Source organism: Myiozetetes cayanensis, unplaced genomic scaffold (assembly GCF_022539395.1).
Source record: "Myiozetetes cayanensis isolate MyiCay16 unplaced genomic scaffold, myiCay2020 scf2-11, whole genome shotgun sequence".
Classification (NCBI taxonomy): domain Eukaryota; kingdom Metazoa; phylum Chordata; class Aves; order Passeriformes; family Tyrannidae; genus Myiozetetes; species Myiozetetes cayanensis.
Window position 1 is genome coordinate 37,049,537 of NW_026087411.1, and position 23,009 is coordinate 37,072,545.

General features: G+C 36.9%; 1 protein-coding gene across 7 annotated transcripts in view; it reads left to right on the forward strand.

The window, feature by feature from the left end:
• RGS7 (regulator of G protein signaling 7) overlaps positions 1 to 23,009 on the forward strand; it is a 242,117-nt gene that overhangs the window by 142,301 nt on the left and 76,807 nt on the right. For all 7 annotated transcript variants that reach the window (XR_007629122.1, XM_050316771.1, XM_050316772.1 and 4 more), the window contains exon 5: positions 17,182 to 17,288. Coding sequence is in view for 6 of the 7 variants with exons in the window: in XM_050316771.1 (XP_050172728.1) it covers positions 17,182 to 17,288 (107 nt within the window). In the remaining variant the exon portion in view is untranslated. The remainder of the gene's footprint in view (positions 1 to 17,181; positions 17,289 to 23,009) is intronic.

A 23,009-nucleotide genomic window follows, 5' to 3' on the forward strand; every position in this document is an offset into this window, starting at 1 on the left:
TAGAATGCATCAGCTTATCTTCCCCAAAAAAAACCCTAAAAAAGCCAATAAAAGTAATTTACACTGCCTGCACACATACTATAATCCTCACACTGGGAAGCCAGGGACACCAAGACACTCATTTTTCATATGCCTAACAGAAACTCAGGCACACTTTGTTTGATAGGCAAGCTTCATGAACCTTTGTCAAGTCTAATGTAAATAACTTCCTTACTTTCTTCTGCTGAGTAAATTTGATCTGAACTTGTCAGGTCCTGTAACATTTAAATGTAATAATGACTTCAATTTCAGATAAACTAAAAGAAATAAAAACAAAATTCTGCTTCATAATGGAAAATGTCGAAATTTACTGACACTAGTACCAATAGTGTTAATGTTGTCATACTCATGCAAACAATGTATGGGTCAGGTTTCATTTAATTATGTGTAGCATAGGTGGTATTTACCTGTGCCTGGTAATCTGTGGACTTCTAGCCATTGTTAAGGTTTCAGGAGTGCAATGGTAAACGTTCAAGTGAAGAGGCTATTTTATTTGCCTAAAGCCTTTTAGAGAGATTTTGGATATGGTGAACAGAGGTGTACTGCCTGTACAATTCAACTGTGACAGGATAAATCAGATTTAATGGTTTCATGTTTTTCCACTGAAGCTTTTTCCAGTTTAGTGTAATCTATGACCCTGCATAGACTGCATGTGTTAGGAGTGTTTCCCAGGAGCAGATAGACCAGCAGGTCCAGCCTGGAGTAAGCTGTTGTTCTAAATATGTGCCAGTACTGTTTGAACATTTATGTAGTCACTCCTGAACACGATTAATATGTTCCCGGTTTGGCCATTTTATTTTCTTGCTTATAGCTAAGTGGTAGGCTGCATCAGTACTCATTTCCAATTTTCTATCAAGGACCAGTCATTTCTTCTGATGAGTTTAGTAGTGTGGCAGCCAATTAAAAAATGAACAGTTATTTACACTTACAGGGGAGATACAGAATTTGTAGTATTGATACAAAGAGCTCATGGTATCAGTGGCAAATAGCTTCCTTCACATAGCAGATAGGTCAAACTATTACAACCTATTCCATCAAGATAAACATAAAATTTCTCCTCCCTTATTGTCTTAAGGTAGCAATTATTTTACAAGGTTCCATATAAAATAGTTTCTTTTTTTTTCATCCTAGCAATTAAATAATTTTATAAACTTTTATATTACCTGTGAAGTATAAATGAATTTCATCTGTGTAATTTATAAATCAGTGTCCATTTTGGAGTTATGGATAAAGATGACAAGTATGGAATCTGCTGTCATAACTTTCAGTATAATAGCAAGAATAAAATGGTAGTGCTGGTATTGTTAAACAAAGCATACATGTTCTGTAACAGTGTTTCTGTGACCAACCTGTTTGCTATTGTCAATAGCATATTAATTCAAAATAGATCTCTTTTAGATCTAATTAGCCTTTCAGCAACCTGGTTTGGTGAAAGCTCATCATGGCAGCAGGGTTGGAACTAGATGACCTTTAAGCTCTCTACCAACCCTAATTTTTTAATAATTCTATGATTTTACTATATCTTTTGTGCCATACACTTTTTCTGTATATAAAAGAACTCTATTGATGCTTGCTTTCCTTGGGTTAAAAACAAGTAATCAACTAAGTTTTTAAATTTCATTTTTCTTAAAAAATTTCACCCTGATTCCATGGTCAAGACTTCAAACATATTTTTTTAAATAGGAAATAATTCATGTCTTTAGTATTAAAGTCTACAAATTCTACTCAGAATTTTTTCAGTAGTAAGAGTAATACCTTCCCATGATGTTCACTCCTTCATCCTTTGTTTTAATCATTAAAGGTGAAATTCCCAGCTATGCAGAAAGTTGGAGGTTTTATTTTTAATTCAAAAAGATACAAGATTTAACTAGGTGCCTTCTAAAATAGGATTAGATGTAACATCACGTATAAGCTATATTTCAGGCTAAAATCCAAAATATTAGTTTCTAAAAAGTGTCTGATACCCAGTTAGATTTTTAAAGTTTCAACAAACCAGCAATCAGCATCTTCTTCACAATTCAGAAGGCAGCATGGACTTTATTTCACTGGAATCTCTCTGAACCTTGAGTGAAGAGTAAGAAAAATGTACTGAATAGTACATTAAGTACAGATTAGAAAAATAAGTCTGAAGAAACCTACTCAGATAAAAAGTTACCTGATCAAGATAATAGAATCTGAAAATTCACTAAGCATTCATTTCAAGTAATTTCATTAGAAAGAACTTCAAATGCTCTGTTACACCAGTTGAAGGAATGCATTTTATCCTTTCTTTCATGGAACAAAGTAGGCTTTAAGAAATCTAAATTTCACAGTTGAAATCTTTATCCAGGAAGTTACCTCAAAGTACACATCTTCATCATAAAGCTTTACATAAGATGTTCTGTTCAAAACTTATACTGGATTCTTCCAAATGATTTATAAAGTCTGAAAAACTTTATAATCAGTTTTTAGAATCACGTCCCAAATTGGGCAATTTTTGTTTCTTAGTTTTATTTGAAAATTCATCCATTGTTCTTCTAAGGAGCCTGGTGTTCCTAAAGTGGGTAGCTCCTTTCAGGTATTGTATGAAAATCTTTTCCTTGATGCCATCACTCAGAATATGGAAGCAATATTTCAGCATAAGGCAAACATAGGTAAAGCCGCTATTAACTTCCTACTGATGCATCAGCTTTTCAAAATAACAGGCTTTGGATCCCAAATCCTGCTAATTCAAAAATATTTTCTGTTCTCCATCCTGTCTGCATGCATTGTAAGCCTCCACACTAATAGCAGCATAGTCAGAGATTATTATGTTAATGTCTTTGTTAATAACAATAAAACATATTTTTTGAGCTAGCTAAAGACAAAAGTACAAATGAAGACTCCTAGAAAATATATGCTCTTTTAGGGAAAATTCTGATAACTTTTAGAAATATAGCTCAGGAGTTAATTGCATAAATTAAATTATAATGACCTTCTTAACAAAATATTTTATCTCATTTCTACTAAATTTACTAGGAATTTTTGTGCTTTTCTTACTGTTTGTCAGCCTCCTTCTGAACCTTCGGGATCCTATAAAGTTTTGGGGGTTTAAGAGGAAGAACATTTACTAATTTCCAATTCACAGTGGCATAATTAATTAAAAACAGCTAAATAACTGTCTAGAGACTTCATTAGATTTCTACTTCCTTGTGTTGCCAAAGAACTGTATTATGCAGTAATGGAAAGTGCAAGTACATGGAAGTGAGATTTTAAATTTGGACAACTTAATTGAATAAAAGCACTTGAAATCCTATTTCATCTTGCCAACAGCTGCTGCACCTATTTATAGTCAAGTAAACATAAATGTTTTGATATTTACACGTCATATGTAGCATTTGATGACCAGAAGAATAATGTAAAGCCTTCTCTTGATTTTTTTAGTAACTGACCTTAGGAGGCTTTTAAGTTTTCCATAGCACATTTTTCCATAGAGAAATGTGCTGATCACACAGAAGGAGTGATGGTTCAAGATCAATTACTGTACAAAAGACATTCCTTACCATTTCATCTTGGAAAGATTAATATTTCCTAGGCATTCTCTCATTTTTTCAATAGACTGTTTCCTCTTTTTCTTCGTTTTTTTCCCTGTCTCCTTTGTTGTTGTTGTTGTTGTTGTTTCAGTCTCCATGGTTCATGCTTCAGTTTTACTGCATAGAATATCCTCTGATCCTCATTTGGTTGTGGCTGCTGGTTGGACCTAATTCATCTGCATTCAGATGTTCTCCCTCTAATGTTTCTCCCTTTTTCCAATTTCACTGGTTGCATTCTGCTATTGCATTCTATTCAAATTTGACAAATTTTCAAGATTTTCATTGCTTAAGTGGCAGGGTGGGTTACAAGAGCCATGTCTACTGTGGCTGTGTAGCTGGAAGACCTCATTTGGCTTCAGAACACTTGGGTCCACAAAATATAAAATATCTAGTGTCAATAGAACCTAATTTTTATTACTGATAAAAAATTACTGTTCTCACTAAATCTGAAGCTCAAATTAATTTAAAAAAATCCAACCAATAAAAAGACTATTCACCTCAGTTAGGCATGCAGAAATTAATACAGGTAGTTTACATTTGCTTTTGACAGTTTGCTTCTTAATTATTTTATGGTAATACTTCATGGTAATACTTCAGATAAACTGGAAAACTTAACCTTTTAATAGCTTTTAAGCTTATTAGAGACGTGAAATATTTGCCTCTTGAAATGGTAGAATTCTTTATGTCATCAAATATAACCACTAGCATGAAATTGAAATAAACAAAAATATAATAAACACCCATGATGTCTTGGTAAATGTGGGTTAGAATCATAGAATTGTTAAGACTGGAAAAGACCTCGAAGATCATTAAGTCCAACTGTTGGCCACTTGCACTGCCAGTAAACCATGTCTTTAAGTGCCACATCTAAACATCTTTTAAATACCTCCAGGGATAATGACTCAACGCTTCCCTGGGCAGCCTTTCACAACCCCTTCTGTGAAGAAATTTTTCATAATACCCAATCTAAATCTCCCTTGGTGCACCTTGAGGCCATTTGCTCATCCTATTGGTTGTTACCTGGGAGAAGAGACCAACCCCCACCTGGCCACAACCTCTTTTCAGGTAGTTGTAGAGAGCAATAAGGTCCCCTCTGAGCCTCCTTTTGTCCAGGCTAAACCCTCAACTGCTCCTCAGAATACTTGTGCTCCAGATCTTTCACCAGCTCCATTGCCCTTCTTTGTACACACTCCAGTACCTCAAAGTCCTTCTTGCAGTGAGGGCCTGGAATTTATTATGTGGGTGTGCTTCTGTCTTGTGGTTTGTTTTCTATATTTTTACTAATATAATTCATTATTTTCTGTCCAAGATTTGAGCAGACATTTTCACAGAATCTCATATAGCACCTTTAGTTTATCTTGAGCAGCAGCAGTTACTTTGCAGCTACTTATGGGGCATGTGAACTTGGGGAGGGAAGTTTCATATTTGAAATGTTTAACATTTATCAAAATGCAGTTTTATTTGCTGTTGTATTGTCTAGTGAATCGGTATCCATCTCCTCTCAACTCAGTTTTTGCTTTCCTCAGTAATATTATACTTTCAGTAAATTTTGTGTCTGATGTAATATCATCATTCTCACCCTTCTGTAGATATTTTAGGATGATAATGAACAATTCAGGAACTACTAAACACAGCTACTGTGGTTGCCTTCTCTTCAGTGTGATAACGGATCTGCTGTGCCTGACCTTTATGCCCAGCTTTCTACCTATTGCTTTTCCCATGTTCTGTTTAATACCTTTAGAAAGCATTTGGAGGAATCATGCCAAGAGCTCCCTGGGAATCCAAGATAATATGTTAACCAGATATGTTTACTAATTCCACATAAGAACACTCACAGAGTTGTAAGACATTGCACCCATCAACAAACGTTGCCTCGAGTCTTCCTTTTCTGTTGCACTTATCTTTATTTTCACTCATTCCAACCTTTATTATAGTTCTTATCATGTTGTCTGTATGGGCATCAGTTGCATTAATTTATTTTTTGTGGATGTCTTTCTAAAACCTAAGGCCATATTTTCCAGCTTTTTCCCTTTAGTACTGAGGGTGATTAAATAATAAATTACACACTATGATTAACATTTCAGCAGTTTAATATTTAACTTGCCTTAAAACACAGATTGACTGTTATGTTGACCCAGCTAGATGATTTTATTCATTTTATCAATTTATTTTAAAGCCTTTGATAGTTTTTACTGCTGCTGTTGTCATCACTGCTATCTCTTCCTTCTACTTTTGGATTCTGCCACTACAGAAGAAATAGGTCATACATTTAGGCTTCTTTTTTTTGTAGGAAAAAAAAAAGCACTTATGAAAGGGTTTTCTTTGAGCTATTTTTGCCAGTTAATATCTGTCAGTATTTCTGTATTTTTAATAGCAGAGTTTGTCTGGCTGAACTGATAGTTCTGTTCAACTATCTGTGTAAATCCCATGCAATGGAGCAAAGTTAGCACTGGGGGTGGGGAGGACAATAGGAACATGGGATGGCATAAAATGGACTTTTGCAACATTGGGAAGTTTGCTCTCATCCTTCATTTTGATAATGACAATGTAGTTTATTTCACTTAGCAGACAAAGAAATGAACTATAAATAATGGACAAAGAGAACTCTTTAAAAGTGATCCTGTTTGTAATAACTGCCTTGGGGATTTTTGTGTATGTACATCCAAGGTAACTGCATCTGATCACATGGGGAATCACATTCTTGTTATTGTCTGGAAAAGCTACCTCCACATTCTTTGTTGTTATCCTACTTGAGCTTTGCTTGTATTTTTTCTTGTTGTGTGTCTCAATGACAACAATTTATTTATAAATCTTTTAACTCCTGGTGGACTTTAAAAGCACAGCATTCTTCCTATAGGAAAAAACACATTATTTTCAGCATCTTATGCTCTCAGCTTGCTGAAGGTATGAAAAGTGTTATAAAGAGGATTGTATTCTTTATTGTATTGAGTGCAGTGAAAGAGGCAGTTATTTTTCTAGCTGTGGCTGCTGCATGTTCTTTGTATTTTCTGAACTGCCTTGTCAGAAATGGGTGTCCTGTGATTATGGTAGCAATGCACCACAATGATACAAAGTTAATGGTTGGTGTAGTAGCAATTTATACTAAAACAGAGTTAGAGACTAAAAAAGCGTCATGATTCATCTTAACCAGCAGTAATGCTTGCAAGAGTTAGTGCTGCCTATTGCTTACCCTCACCCAACTTCAAAAACTCCACAGTAGCTGAGGTCCCTCTGATTCAACAAGATTATCTTCTGTAGTTCCTTCAGGAACAAAGAATTTGTGCACTGAAAAAGCTTATGCCCTCTTTTGCTATTCGCTGCCCACAAATTCAAGTGCTTCATCAACCACACTACTTATTCACATACTCTGTTATCTGCCAAGCCTTAAACACGGGTCTCCTCCCTTGAAACCCCATCCCAGATATAGAACTGGTTGTGGCAGTACCTACTGGTCATATGCTTTGAATGTGCTCTTGTAAAAGATCCTTTGCCTGTGGTGTCCAAAAGCAGCTGCCAGGCTGCCAGCTGCACCTCGCCTTGAGTGGGACAAAGAAAGGGGGAAGCAGTAACACTGTGGTGTGGCCAGGAAAGTGTGCCATCATAGAGGGCACCATGTTTTTGAGGCAATCACGATGTAGAATGCATTTCCTGGCTGATACTCACATGCACAGATTCTTGGGTGTCATGAAGAATGAATTACATACTTCCCCACCAAACATTTGCAGCCAAACAATTTGATCACACGTTTGCAGACTCAGCTGCTGGAGCTGAAGAAAGTAGGAAGATCTGGTGTGCTAGCAGCAACTGGCAAGTAGTATACAAGAAAACCTGAAATAATAGCATAATAATTACACTACTGAATAGAAGTAGTCCATGTCCAATATTTTGAGTGTTTTACAGATGCTTGAAACTGTGGAACATGACTTCATCTGAGCAAATTTTCAAAAGCAGTGTATTTCCAGTAACTGGATTTTTTGTGAATATTTTATTTTGTTTTGTCTTGTCTTTAGCAGGTTTGCTCAAAAGGGTGCACATATAACTTTAAATTTTTGCACAGAGTTTCATACTGCAGGGGCTAAGGAGTGAAGTGTTCGGTAATATCTTATGGACACAAGTTCACACAGTCATTAGGGAAAGCAACACACAGGTTTTGATTTTCTCTATTTTACCTTAAAGAAGCATGTGAATCAAAGCTCAAACTAAAAAGTTGCAGTTTCAGAGGAGGAGCCGGGGGAAAAACAGGAAACCCATACTTCAAAGGAGTCTGGATTTCACCCTTCTATCATTTAAATTTGAAGAGACAGATATCAGTAGTAGAAGAGCAAAAAGCCCATGATTTCTGCAACATTGAAAATAGAAAAATTCAAGATTAGTAATAGTGAAATTAGAAGAAAAGTTATGTAAATGCAGACTTGCATTGTAGTTACAGAGCTAAATTCCACCAACTGAAGGCCTGATTGCTGCTGTGATAGTGGTAGGTACTTTAAAAAATTGAGGTGAGAGATGACAGAGGAACTGTAAATCCAATTTTAAACACATTCTGGCTACTTATCATGAATGCATACTGAATGAACTGTGACCAGATTTAGTGACCAAATTGTGCTGTGTTCTGTTTTGCATGGTAGTTAAGTCTATCTGTTGGTTACAGCTTAGCTGGATTTCTTCCATCCTCTGCAGCTGCACTGTTTTGAGTTTGCCAAAAAAAACCCCAAACAAATATTTCAGAGGTGAAGTTATAGCACTGCTCAATGCCAGCACCTCACTCCTTGTTGGTCTGCATCATGAGACCTCAACTCCATAATTTTTTTTTTTTAGTTTTTGGTCAACTAAATCTATGGTGCTCACCTCAAAAAATTACATTTTGCAGTCTCAGAGGTCTACCTTTCAAGATACAATTTTATTAGGAGAATAAAAGCAAACTTTAATAGGAGGTAGCAATGGTTAGTATGTAATCAGCTGAAATCCAGAGGGAAACAATCAAATAAAAAATTTAACAGGCAATACTTAAAAACTTTTCAAGAGGAGGGTTTGTGTTTGGCTAGCAGTGAGATGCAACTTCTTTTTCAAGGACTAACACGCTCTGGTTTTGGCTTTTCTTTGTTTTGGGTTGGTTTGGTTTTGTTTTTTGTTTTTTATTTCCCTCCAGAAACTGTAGGCTAGCTACCACTTTCCGCTTTCCTTCAGTCTTTCATGGTGACATGACTTTTGCTAATCTAATCTAGATAGAAGTTTCTTAGGGTTATGTCAGACACTGAGGTCAGTCCCAATTCACCCACAACCTATGAGCACATAAGACAAGACTGGTAATATGTCTCTGCAGCAGAGTAATGAGAGGAGGCTCTCAATCATGCATGAGAAGTAGGACATGGTGATTATGTGGATGATTATGATTAGATTCATTGCTAATACAATATCTAAACATTTCCAGTGCAGTATCTAAATAACAACTGTATCATCTAGTACGATGGATTATACGATGGATGATAGGTTGTGGTCCCTCCTGTTGAGGCATGAGCCTCAGGAAGGCCCCCCTGCTTTCTAAAGTTCCTGGAGAAGTCTAGGGGCAGACTAAGTTCACTTAGTCTCAGATTTGGTCAACAGTCTATGTTTAAAGGGTTATAATACAAGCAAGTTTGGCTAGAAACGTGCAGGTTTGCAGTCTTTGGCCTTGTAGAATTCACAGTTACCGAGCAACAAAGCATCTACATAGCTGTTCTAGGCTTTTATCTCTGTATTTGCCTGGATCTTAGTGCATTTTACTTATCTGTCCAAAAGTGTTCCGCACCTTCAGGCTGGATGTACTCTGCAGGCGTCCCTGCTGGGGATGGGTGAGGTTGGGGGAGGGTTTGAGGGAAGGTGGGTTTCCATCCAGAAACTGCCTGCAACCTCAGAAGACCAGTTTGCCCAGTTGGACCAGTCATCAGAAGCATTTTATATCCTTTTGCAGGCTGATGTGGATAGAAGTCAATCACAAAAATCTCATCTACCCATCTATGGAATGCATTAATTACGTGATCATCCAGAAGTTCCTTCTGAAATACCCACCTCATGTTCTTATCTTAGGACATTGCCCATAAGAGGCATTGGCAGAAAGAGGTGTGGTGAGGCAGAGGGACGCACCAAGACATAACTATCTTTCATCACTCTCACAGTCCCTGTTTTGCTGGATGCTAGTGTGAAGAAAAAGTTGATGTTTCAGGTGTGCATCATTTTTTCTAGACTTGAAATACACCTCATGTTATAGATCAGCTGAGACTGGAAGGGTGGACATTATTGTGCCTTGGGCAGATGGGGACTCATGGCCCATCTTTGATAGGTTTTCTTCCTTACCCTGCTCCTACCAACACCTCTGTGGGGCTGATGGCATCAGCAGCCAGCGTCTAGCACAAGCAAAATCCTACCTATTTAGGTAAAATTTCTGTGTTGACAGATAACTTGGTTTTGGATCATGATGGGTATCTTGGAATCAAGTAGGAATGTCATTTTAACTGTGTTGGGGTAAATAGTACCTCTTCCTTCACCAACTGTTTTGTCCTCACTGAAATGACTCTCACTGAGTGCTGCTCCCCTTACAAATTTGATCCTTCAGGTGGCAAAAAAGAAGGGGGATTATAGTGTTGTGGGTGTTCAAGAACTTTTCTAGCTGTTTTATTTTCTCCTATTTAAACACCACAGTCAGGCCCAGAGAGTGAGTCTCTCCTACGCTTTATGTCAGTGTGAGAAGCAGGTTGTATTTTATTACTCTAACTTAAAGTTAATCCTTTGCAGCTTGTGTTCACACTGGCAATGAAATTACAGCAGGAGTGAGGTGAGAGTAAGTGATAAAGTCTTGGCATTCGACACTTACAATGAGTGTGTTCTTGCGAATTTCTGACTCATTAATTCTTTTTCCAGGCTGCTGTGTGGCTTAGCAATGCCCTTCAGTACTGTGATGGATTTTAGATTCAACGAATAACCCAGAATAATAAACACTTTATTGTCCAGTGGAAAGGGAAGTTTTCACTTGTTTGACATTTTTGTATCAATAAGTATATGAAAAACTGGCAAGTTTGGGTTTTTCCATGTTTCTTACATCATATAACAATCTTCAGGATGCAAAATGCCCCAAGTCATGTTCCTTATAGGAAATCTTTCTCCAAGATTGAGCTGCACAAGAGAACATAAGACAGACTATGAAAAAATGACAGTTGGAAGTGGTGTACAGTTGGAAAATACCCTATTTTTCTTTTCTCAGTCCCTCAGAGATTACTGGAGGGCACTTCAGATGTCGTGAAACTATAACTATTACGGTATGATACCATAAAGAGTAAACATAAATATATAGACCACATCACCTGTAGACCTGAGATGTGTAAGGAAAAGTAAAATCCACACTAATCACTGAAAACTTACCTGCTAAGGGGTTACAAAGCACAGAAACATGTCGATTTCAAGGAAAAACAAGGAACATTCATCCTTTTTAATCCCCTCCTGTGGACGTTATCATAGGAAACAACTTATTCCACTGATACTACCATAACCTGCAATTTAAACTGAACAAACTATCATCAATCCATGCAGTAGCTATTACAGTAAGGAGAAAACTGCACTATGTTTAAAAAGAAAACTCAGCCACCAGAGTATGTTTTTCATTCTTTTGATTTCATCAGGTTTGGATTGTCCTAAAGCACTGAAAATATCTGACTCTCTTGTATAACAAAGTATATTAAAAGTGACTGGCATTTAATCTGTCAAGATCACTGTCTTGTAATGGCACAGCAGATGGCTGGGCAATATTACTTCTCACAGAAATGATTGCTAATCAATCTATGTACATGTGTTGTTCACTTCACCCACTCAGCTAAATAAAGTTCAACAGCAGAGTGAACCATGGAATTTTTAGCTTTTTCTGAGCTTTTAACCCAGCAATAGCCTACACATTAAGAATCAAACCTACATCCACAACAATATTTTGATTTTATATAAAATACTTTATATCCTGTTGAAATGCAACGTGCTCATAAAGATGCATTTCTGTCTTTCACCTGAGGTATTTCTTTTCCATTAGCTATTATAACTCACAACACTTTCCTTTTTTTAACCATAAAAATTAAAACAGTGGTTTGAGTAAATTTATTTTTTGAATATGCCGTTCCACTTTTCCACAGTATAACTACTAGAAAGTATATCTTGAACCTTGGATGAGATAATCGATGTCTTCAAAGCAAGGTGTCAAGAGCAGAGGAAGCTGAAATCTACTCTGTTCTACCAGTTACATCTCCATGTGCTCTGTCTCCCTCAGATTTTTTTATGTGATGTCTCTGGCTGCAGTTTTTATTCATTGTATAGTACTTACTGCAATTTAAATTATGCCTTCTCGATGAGGCTATCTGGGTGTGACTGAGAAGGTAGTTCACGCTGCATATTCTTATACACAGTGACTGATGACTGGGAAATAATAGTTGTGTAGATATCACATTTCTGCATGCATCTGGGTACACTTACAATCTAAAAAAAAAAAAGAGCATTTTTTTTGCTTTTATTCTGTTCCTCCAATTTTTAAATTTTTTTTCGTCTGAATATGTATAAATGTTATTCTTTTTACTTGGAAGCCTTTATGTCTAAAAGCATTTCTTTCAGACTTCTTTTTTTCTCTTTAACTAATCCACTTCATAGAAGTTTTTGATGTTCCTAATCTACATGTGCCATTTTTCCAGATGAAATGTGCTTCTTAAGTGAAAATCCTCTAACTTCACATGCAGTTATAGCTGGGGGATACAGAAGCTGTCTGAATTTAAATTCTAAGAATTTAGGCATGTTGGATTAGTCTACTGCTGGCTCCATTTTCTTTTTCAAGTTCATGGTTTTGTTTCCTAAATCCTGCTGTTCTACTTCATTGGCTTCACACAGTAATTTTTCAGTCTGATTTTAGCAAATTGAGATGTCTATCAAAGTGTTGCCTTTGTTGAGTCTGTAATATACTGGACAACCTCTTGCTCGGAGATTAGAAACATCCCAAGAGCTGAGTTTTCTTTGTGTTGTAGTTCTACTGCTACTGCACAGAGAAAGCAGCATTAGTCCTCTAGCAGCCTGGTGTGAGACAGACATACAGTCTTGTGGACATAATTCACTGGGTATAATTTTGTAACTCTTCAAAGTGTGAGCCTGCAGGGGATCTTAGGTTGATACTAAAAGGATACATTTGTGCATTTATATTTATGTGATGTGGACTAAGTTGATGGATTGATAGCCATAAAAAAATGAAAATTAATTGTTTATTAATTAAAGAAGAAAAAAGAGAAGTGACAAGTTTAGATGTCCATATTAATGCTTGGTAGCTAAAAGGAACAAAGATACACCTTAACACTGAGTTAGTGTGGATTCATTCCAGCTAAATGAGATAGCCTGAGGTAAAAGTATAACCACCTTAGTCTCCATACGTAACTTGAGAAGTCATGTAGGCAGCTACTAGGAAAAATTAGACCTTAAATAACCTTAACTGGCTTCTGAAAAAGGCCAGGTCACTCTTTTTTTTTTTTTTTTTTTTTTTTTATAAAGAACTAGTAGTGAATATATACTTGTGTTTATGACTCAGTGGTCAGTGAGAGAAATACAAGCTCTTACTCCTACTGTAGCTAGCCTTGCCTGGAGTATAGGCTGTTCTGGCAGGAGCTTTCAAATAATTTCTTCTCCAATTGCCTTCATTCCTTTTTTAAGCTCTATGTTCCACTTCTGCTTGAACATGTAGAGTCACAGAGTAGTCATATAATTCAGGTTCAGAGGGACTTCAGGAGGACTCTAATTCAACCCCTTACTCAAATTAGTGTCAAGTGTAAGCTTCAAACGTGTTGCCCAGGACTTTATCTGTTCAGGTCTTGAAACCCTCCAAGGATGCAGATTGTCACAGTGCCTCTGGGCAGACTCTCCTGCTGTTTGGCTGAAAGTAAGAACTATCCCTGATTTAATTTATTACCAGTGTTTATTTATTTAGTTATTTAGTTGGTTGGTTAGTTATTTTTATTGTCATGCAACTCCAGAAAGTTCTTGGCTCCCTCATTTTGAAATCTTCCTTTAGGCATTGGAAAGGTACTGCTATACACACCCAAAACATTCTTTTTTTCAATCTTACCTAGCCCAGCTCCTCCAACCTCTCCTTATAAGGGTGCACTCTCCAGCCCCAGTGATCTTGGTGAACTCCTACTGGACTCGCTTCGAGTTTGTTGATGTCTTTCTTGTATTGGAATGGACATGTTATTCATAATTGGACATAGAAGTCCAGATGTGGTCTAAAAATTGCTGCATAAAGGGAAATAATGTGAGCTCCTTGTGATCTTGATAACTATTACCATTCAGAATCCAGGAAGAACATGAAACAAATCTGGAGCCTATTTAGTTTCTGCTAAATCTGAAGAGAATGAACTCTCATCTGCATAAGAGCTCCCTGGCAAGCCCTGTCACCCTTGTCTAACAAATCCTTTCTCTAAAAAATGTCAGCACATTTCTTCCTTTGTTTTTCTCTCATTCCACAATGTATTGGGTCTGGCTGAGATGGAGTTCATTTTCCCATAGCAACCCTCACAGTGCTGTGCTTTGCATTGGTAGCTAGAAAGGTGTTGATAACACACCGGTGTTTTGGCTACTGCTGAGCAGCACTGGCACAGCATCAGCAGCGTAACATTCCTTTCCCAGTTGAAGGCAAGATCCTGGGAGAGGACACAAGTAGGCCAGCTGACCCAAACTGACCAAAGGGATATTCCCATACCATATGACAGCTCAGATATAAAAGCTAAGGAAAGGAGGAGGAAGGGGGGCATTTGTTGTTTACAATGTCTACCTGCTGAGAAACTGTCATGCATACTAAAAGCCCTGCTTCCCAAGAAGTAGCCAAACACCACTTGCCAATGGGAATAGAGAACAAACTTTGTGCACATGCAAACTTTTTGCTTTTTGCTTTACTAAACTGCCTTATCTCAACCTACAAGTTGTTTTCTATCTTACTCTCCTCTGTCCGGCTGGGAAGTGGAGTGATAGAGTGGCTGGGTGGGCACCTGGCATCTAGCCAAGGTCAACCTACCACACATGAAGATATATAATACCTGCAAAAATAAACTTTTTTGGAATTGGCAATAAGTTGCAATGTGAAGAACAAAGAAAAGCTTAATGAAATTAAAAGACAGATGAAGTGAACCAAAGTGAAAAGAACCTCAGTGGCTGACTCACTAGAGAAAGCATTGACTCAAAATTTCTGATCCATGGGATAATAGAATTCAGCAGCTTGAAATGAATAACTACAATATGTAAATTTATAATAATTAGGACAAAGTTCACATGGGGACTTACAGACATCACAAGCACAAAGAGTGAAGCAACTCCCTTTTTCTGTTAGAGAGATTTTTATAGGTTTGCAAGTGGGAAATGGTTTGTTAATAGCATTGTGGCATTTTACAGCAGGCCAGAGAGCTCACTGCCAGAGAGAGTGTGTTGTATTTTCTTAGGTAATGGCTCTGATGGAGGGACAGGAACCAGTTTGCTAAACACAGAGGTGGCAATAATTGTTTGGTTTCAAATAAATCCTGGTAGAGTTATGTGATCTCATCTAAGTACTGTCCAGATGCCCTTCCTTGTTCCTTTCATATGCTTACTGGCTTTGGGTTAGTTTAAAGATGCCCCACTGCTTCTCCTGTATCTCCTATGCCAGTGAATGTCTTCAGGTGAGCAAAGAGTGAAGGATGGAATTTTTTGGGATGCTGATAAGTAAGGGTAAGTGAATAAACCTGTGTTTACTTCTCACATTCAAAATAACAATGGGTGAAGCATAAGTGAGACTGTCTTTCTGTGTTAGCAAGAAGACAGATATCAGGATTTACATTTCTTTCTGCCTGATGGTGCCGTAACTGCTGGTCAGATACAGCAGTGATGTTTTTAAAAGGCAGGGTGAGACAAATTTGTGCTGCCATATTTATGTTTGCCATTGCTGAAAACCAAATTAATAAGAAGAAAAAAGCACTTCTTTGAAGATGAATATGAATCTGTGTAGCTTGTGGTGGTGTAACATGTTTTTCTTACTGCAAATATGCATCCTTACTGATTCTACACACTTTATGGATTCATGCTGATTTCATATTTTAATAAATTTTTAGGCAGATCTTGCTGGTTTCATCTTTCTCCTTCTCCTTTTTGCCTTTTTCTTCATCCCCTTTCCCAGCTTTCCCATACTCATTAGGTGTTCATTATGGTTTTTTTATTGGTCTTTTAAATTTTCTCTAGCACCAGGTCCTGTAACTGGTGGCTTTGTCATATAACTTCTAAAATTAGAATGCTTTGGCGGTTGTGGACTGATCTTAGCAGATTTTGCCAGGAAATTTTTCATGGTAAAGCAGAAATTGCTGTACGGATACTTTCAGGATATGTACTGGAGTTGTTACAAGATTTGTAAAGAGATAGAAGAACTGAAATACTGCAACAAGACCATGACTCCAACTAATGCAGTTCTCTTCTTCCAACATTGTGTTCTTGTCAGCCAAATAATGACAATACTGAGTTAAAGATTTCAGGGTCTGGTATTGGACAGTGATTCACTGAAAATATAAGAGCACATATAAACCTTACTGTTGCATACTAGGATTTTTTTCATTAAAGTGAATTGAATTTGTCCTCTATGTGTCCAGTTCTGGGCTTGTCACTACAAGACAGATATGCACACAATGAAGAGACATCAAGAGAGGGCTACGAAGATGTTAAGGGCCTGGAACATCTCTTCTATGAGAAAAGATGCTATTCATTCTAGAGAAGAGAAGGTTCAGGTGGAAACTCATCTATATGTATAAATACTTGGTGGGAGCATGCAGAAAAGCTGGAGCCAGTCTCTATTGAGTATTACCCAGTAATAGAGCAAAAGTCAATGGGCACAAACTGAAACACAGGAGGTTCCCACTGAGAATCAGAAAACACTTTTTTACCATGAGGATGACTGAGCACTAGTGCAGGTTGCCCAGAGAGGTTGTGAAGTCTCGCTCCTCTGAGCTATACAAAAAACACTTGGACGTGGTCCTCAGCAAGCAGTTCAAGGTGTCTCTGCTTGAGCAAGTGTGAGATGACCTCCAGAGGTCCCTTCCAACCTCAACTGTTCTGGTATCCTATGTTTCTTTGTTATTTTCCCAGTAATGAGAAACTTTTAAGGAAATCTCTCCCCTCTACAGTAGCTCTGTTAAAGATAATGAGGAAGTTATCACATTATTGGAATCAACTATTTTAACATGTAATCAGAAGCTGTTTTAAAGAATAAAAGTAGGCTACACCATCAGAGTAAAAATGAGAGCTCTTTTTAGCTTCAGAACAAGTGAGTGAACATTGAGGTAGCTATCTGCTAATATAAGTAGTGGAGCTGCAGCTACAAATGGGACATTTAAAGCTATTTGTGAAGGAAAGTACAGGGGTTTTTTTGGCTGTGTCATTATAGTACATAGAAAAAGACAGGTCTTTCATGATGGCAAGACTTTGACTGAGAACAAGTGGTTATCTGCAGATCAGGTGAATCTGAACAACAATACTAAGCTGCTGAAAAGAAGTTTTTTCACTTTTTAAGTTTATCTCTCTTTTTTATTTCAAACAGTGGAAGCTCTACATTTAGGAACATTGATGGCAGCACATGGCTATTTCTTTCCAATCTCAGATCATGTTCTAACACTGAAGGATGATGGCACCTTTTATCGATTCCAGGTAGGTATTTTCAATATGTTCTTGACTTTCACAAATGGAGACTAATATTAAAAGCCTTGCACAAAGGTTCACAGCAAATTTTAATGGTGAAAATTCCCATACAAGTAAGAAATGGTAGAAAGAATTGATTTATAAATTTTCAACAAAGTGTTAAGATGATAATGACCATTTTGATATCTGGAAAAAAGTGTGCTAATACTAAGTGTGGAAGTATCTCTCATGAAATAAATTTACATAATATTTTGGAAATATAATAAAGCAAATTAAATTATCTTCTTGACCCTTCTTCCTAGTATAGTCTTAATTTGGAAAGGGGGAAATATTTTAATTATTAAGCCTATAGCAGATATCTGATAAATAATGGAGGGCAATATTTATTTTCCTTGTTATGTGAGGATTTCCTTACTGGTGACTGAATAGTATTGGAGTAGTGTGTATTCTTCTAACGAGTGCAGACACATTTGTACATCGATCTGTCAGTCCCATTGCCTAAAACAAACATGTAGATTCTTCAGAACAAGCTGGAAGTATTTATATATGTATGTATGTATGTGTGCCGATACTTACAAGTATATTATTCAGATACCTACACAGTTGTGTTTTATTATATTACTGAGGGCCTGGGAGCAGGAGTGTTTTTTTTCCTAATAATAAACAGCAGGCTAGAATTTTGAAGAACAATACTGCCATGACTTGAAGCAAATATGGTGGCAAAATACCAGCTTATGTATTCTAGAGAAGGAACTAACTTTGCTTGCCATCTACCACCTTTGGCAATGGTGGTGTTATTCTATATTGCTCTTCTTATTAGGTGATCTTTCTGGTAAGTATCACCAGCAACTGGTCCAAGATCTTGCCTAGATATTTATTGCTTTGAAATGGTATGATGATTACCACTATAAAATTGAGTTTGGTAGTTCTGCTTTGTTACTTCTAATTGTGTTAAATACTTACAGAATAATAATATCTGGTAGAGCAAAATGTATTGTCTTCAAAACAATAAACAGTGTCTTAAAGATTGTTTAAATAAGAAGACATCAAGAATAAAATTAAACTAAGACTGTGATCTTTAAAATTCAGAAGAGAACTGTGACACATTGGAGGTCAATCATAGTCTCAAACATTGTATTATATTAATCACTGTACAATCCTTTCATCAATACTTTGTCTTAAGTTCTATAGATCCATGTAAGGGAAGAGAACGGCTTGTAATATTTTTTTAAACCAGAATCTTTGAATGTATATAACTAAATACACACATCACAGTCTGGCAAGAAAGAGAATTATTATTGCATACCTGCAAACAACATTATCATATTTTCATATTTAGATCCTGTGAGTCATACAGTGCAAAAAACTTGACCTTCAGCAGAACAGAAAGTTAGAAGGGTAATACAAAGAGCTGTCATTCCAAGCCTTCTCCCCTAGATCCACAGCTACCTTTGACCCTGGTGAAGGTATTTGAAGGAAAAGGTTTATTTTAAGCTCATGGGGCTTCATTTTCCTCAGTTTTCAGTATAAAGAAGAGAGATGGCACATGACTTAAGGGGCTTATTGATGAGGTGAATGGAAAGGAATCATGGAGTGATTGAGGCTCCACTTGCTGGCTTGTTTCCTGCATAAGCAGAGGTCAGAAGGACAAAATATCCAAGGACTTAATTTTGCAGAGCATAGTACTTAATCATAGGAGTACTAGCCATTGAATTCTTCACAGCTGCTGACCTGCTTCTATCTCAAGTATGGGAAATAAGCACCTCTGCTGGCATGATAATTCTACTGAAGTAAAGTACAGGCTAGAATTAGCTTCACTGTGAACCACTGAGATTACTGTAGCTACACTGCTGTGAGCTTTCCTCAGAGAGGTCTAGAGCCTACATGTTTGGACCTGAGTATTAAGTATTTGGACATGAAGCTTCAGTGAAGGCTAGATTGTAAACTTTTATCAGTTTATTTACATAAGTAAAGAATTCAGCACCTGTTTGACAAACATGTATGAAATAAGATGGCTTTCCTCGAGTGTGGCTTGGTCTCTATCTGCAGTGTTTAGGTTGTTTGTTGTTCTGTGATAACCTTTTGCATTGCTATTTCTATGCTAACAGTGATAAAACAATGCAACTTTAGCTGTCAATGTATGGCATGAGAAAAAAATTCATAGCTGTATCAAACTGGAGTTATAACTGGAGTTATAACTGATGTTATAACAGCAAAATTCATTTGATTACAACTCCACGTTCCCCAACAAAGTAAGGCTTGCGTAAAATCTCTTACTGAAACTGTTAAATTGGAAGACGAAGAGAGCATAGTCACTGGGGAGGAAAGTTTGACTGCAAATGTGTGAATTTTGTACTAGAACAGATGTTCAGGTGCTTTGGAAATGGTGCCCTCTGAGTATTGGACAGGATTCACAAATTTCTGGATATTTTAATAGAAAGAGAAAACTGTGCATCTGCCAGCACTGAAAAGTTCAGAAGCCATTCCTGCAGAGAAATCTCTGCAATACAGAGAACTGTCCTACAAAAACAGACTAGCTGTAATAATGATCTCCATGCACTTCATGTTTTGTTTTCCAAAGGGTGACACATTCCCTCCTGACAGTATTACATCCAGTTTGTTTTAAACAACCTTCTTTTCTATAGAAATAGATAAAAGCAGTGGAGTTTTTTTGCTTCATTTGAACAAATGCCATTTTAGAGGCAAAAATTATACTTTTTCAGTTATTACTCTTACCATCAGGAGGCAAGAGTATAGTTACATCTGCTTTTTTAAATAATGTGAAATAAAAAAAATAATTCTGGATCATTCTTTGACCTACTCAGGTGTTAATTAGGTTAGTTTATGTGATACCAATTTAATTCAAAGGAGATGGATCTAAATATTAATTGCGTTATTAAGAGATTTTTTTTTTATTATTACTTTCAATAAGGAAAATGAGAAAAACTGAATTGCCTTTTCCTGGTAATTTAAGACCGGGACCAAAGAAGGAGCTAAATACCTGCTAACCCCCTTCTTCTACCTGAGAATAAATAGATATGAGGGGCCCAAATAAGAAAAGCAAGCTGTACCTTAGAAATCAGATTGTCTCTGGACCAGGGATTACTCATTGAGACCTTTCATCTGTGTCCACGTATGTTTGTTCTGGTGAGGAATGCCCGACTTGCCCTCTCAGCTGGTAAACTTCTGTAACAGCATCCCAGGAAAAAAATATGTTGATTTCCTCTACAAGTTCCAAATGCATTCTAATTGTCTTGATGTTAATAGTGATATACAATCTTCCTACTGTCTTTTGGCTTTAAACAAACTTCTAGGACACTTGAGATTAGTGATAGTCACACCTCCTTTTCATAAATTAATTTTCAGAGATGAGGGTTAGGTTTTGCTGTTTGTTTTGTGACTTTTAAGATGAAAGGCACAAATAACTGAGAAAAAGTGTGAAAATGGGAATAGTTTCTTGTGAAAGCACGAGTCTGGTGAAGATAGCAGCAAACTCATGTACCTTGGCAAGATGAAGATGTGGACTGTGACGTCTTTTCCTGTTCTACTACTGGGAACACTTTCTTGACAAATGCTTTAAACCTTTCTGGCTTTGTTTTCCTAAATTGGGGCTAGAATTATATAGCAATCACTGTAAGGATCTTGAAATATCTTTGCTGCAAAATAGCTTAGAGTGTGAAGTGCTGTGGATCTTCATGTCTCAAGTGGAATGACACTGCTTTATGCATCTCTTTGAGTCATCTTTACCTACCTAGCTACCTCTTGGCTCAGTCCTGGGCCAGCCTCTAGCCATTCTGAGTACTGAGTCTGTGACTGAACATCACAACCCTTCAGCCACTCTCCAGAGCCTTGCTGGATCATCTACTGTGCCTTGAAGGAAGGATTTTATTGGGAGCCAGATTTTAGAAACAAAAAAGAAACAGATTTTCTTATCCAGCATTTGGCAGATTTTCTTTGGCAATTGCAGGTGTAATGACTAATTCATTGTCTCTTCAGCTCAGGCTCAGCATATACAGATTATGTTTAGGTTTCAGAGGGAAAATGATTTCAAATCCACATGTCTTTCTGACTTCCCTTTATTCTTTATTAACTCCTTAGGCAGACACACTTTCCCCCACACTGCTTTCTATGCTCCTACCCCTTTCAGGTTAGAAAAGAGAAGTCACAGAACCAAAATTTTGTTTACAAATTCCTCAAACTCTTTTTTCATGATTTTGAGCTAACCATGCAGCACTACTTGCTGGGTCCTTCCTCTGTGAGCTTGACAGTGCTAGACTAGCAATCTTACCCTTTTCCTTTACCAGGAGATCATTTGTGTCAACTGCAATGAATTTAAAACAGAATGCCTGTGAATTTTGCCACCCGTCATGCAAAGTATTTGAAATTGTGCATAACTACTTTTCAGCAAAGACTTGATTTCTGCAGTTTATAAAGGCTCCCTGGTGCCTATGAGAAGAATAGCAGTAATATGCAAAGGTTTATAAGTGATTTGAATATTCCTCCCCTATCCAAGTAATTGGATTTTAAAAAATTCCATGGAGTGCAGCAGCTTCAGAGGCAACAACTCTTTTTTTTATTACTATCAACAAGGGGTAACTGAAAGGTGCTTAATGATTTCCCTTCTCAGTAATACAGTTTAATGCATAGAAATTAATCATGTTTTATAAAAGCTGATGGGAAACACTGATTTTTACAAGTGACTGTTTCATTAGCTCAGATATTATTATTGATTAATTTTGTGGTAGAGCCAAGGCAGATCTATTTGCTTTATTGCAGGATTGCTTATGATGCATATGCATTATGCGTGCCAATTTGTTTATTGTGGAATATGTGCTACATTACAAGATTTAATTTCATATGACTTTATTAATAGGAGAATTATGGATTTCCATGGCTAGGTTTACTTAATGATATTAATGTATAATGCAAGAGAACCAGTATGCATTTGTGTGTACAAAACCAGTTTTCTATCAATGGCAGAAAGATTCTTGTAACAGCCTGTTTTGTTCTGAAGGCTTAAATGTCTCCACAATCCCATCTGCAGTGCTAGGTAAGCCTTATTCCTTTAGCTCCTGACTTGTCCTGGCTGCTGATTCAAATTACATGTACAATTAAACAAAGTGCCTCAAAAGTGTACTGATAAAAACTGGCAGCATTATTTCTGCCTGGGCTGATAAACAGTACTTGACTTTCCCCAAACCGTTCTACCACCCACTTTCCTTCAGCTATAAGTGGGATGTCATGGCAAAATGACAAATGTTCCCTGTTTAATACTCCTTCATGATGAACTGCTTCATATTTCTTTCTGAGGAAAAGTAAAATTCTTAAGTATGATAATTCCTTCAGGTTTTCTATAGTTCACAAAACCCCCACAACAACCCTTGGTATTTCATAATCTTCTCTTTGAATATGGTGGTGTTGTGGTGTTGTTATGCCCAATCTGTAGCTGTCCTGGATAAAATCTTCACTTATGCCCTTTTGGATCATGAAACAAGGCCTGCAGATTGTGTAATGTTTATGTTATAGGAATATATGATATTGCAGGGGATGTTCTAATTCTTCTACAGTGTACTTGGCATATGTGATTTGTAACAAATAGTTGAACCAAGCTTTGTTTGCGTAGTCCAGCTGTAGAGAAGGTAATTTATTATGCAGAGATTTTTTGCATTGCTGTGGGATTTTTTCAACAGATCAAATGAGAACAAGCAGAACTTCTTTGCACGTGCCTCC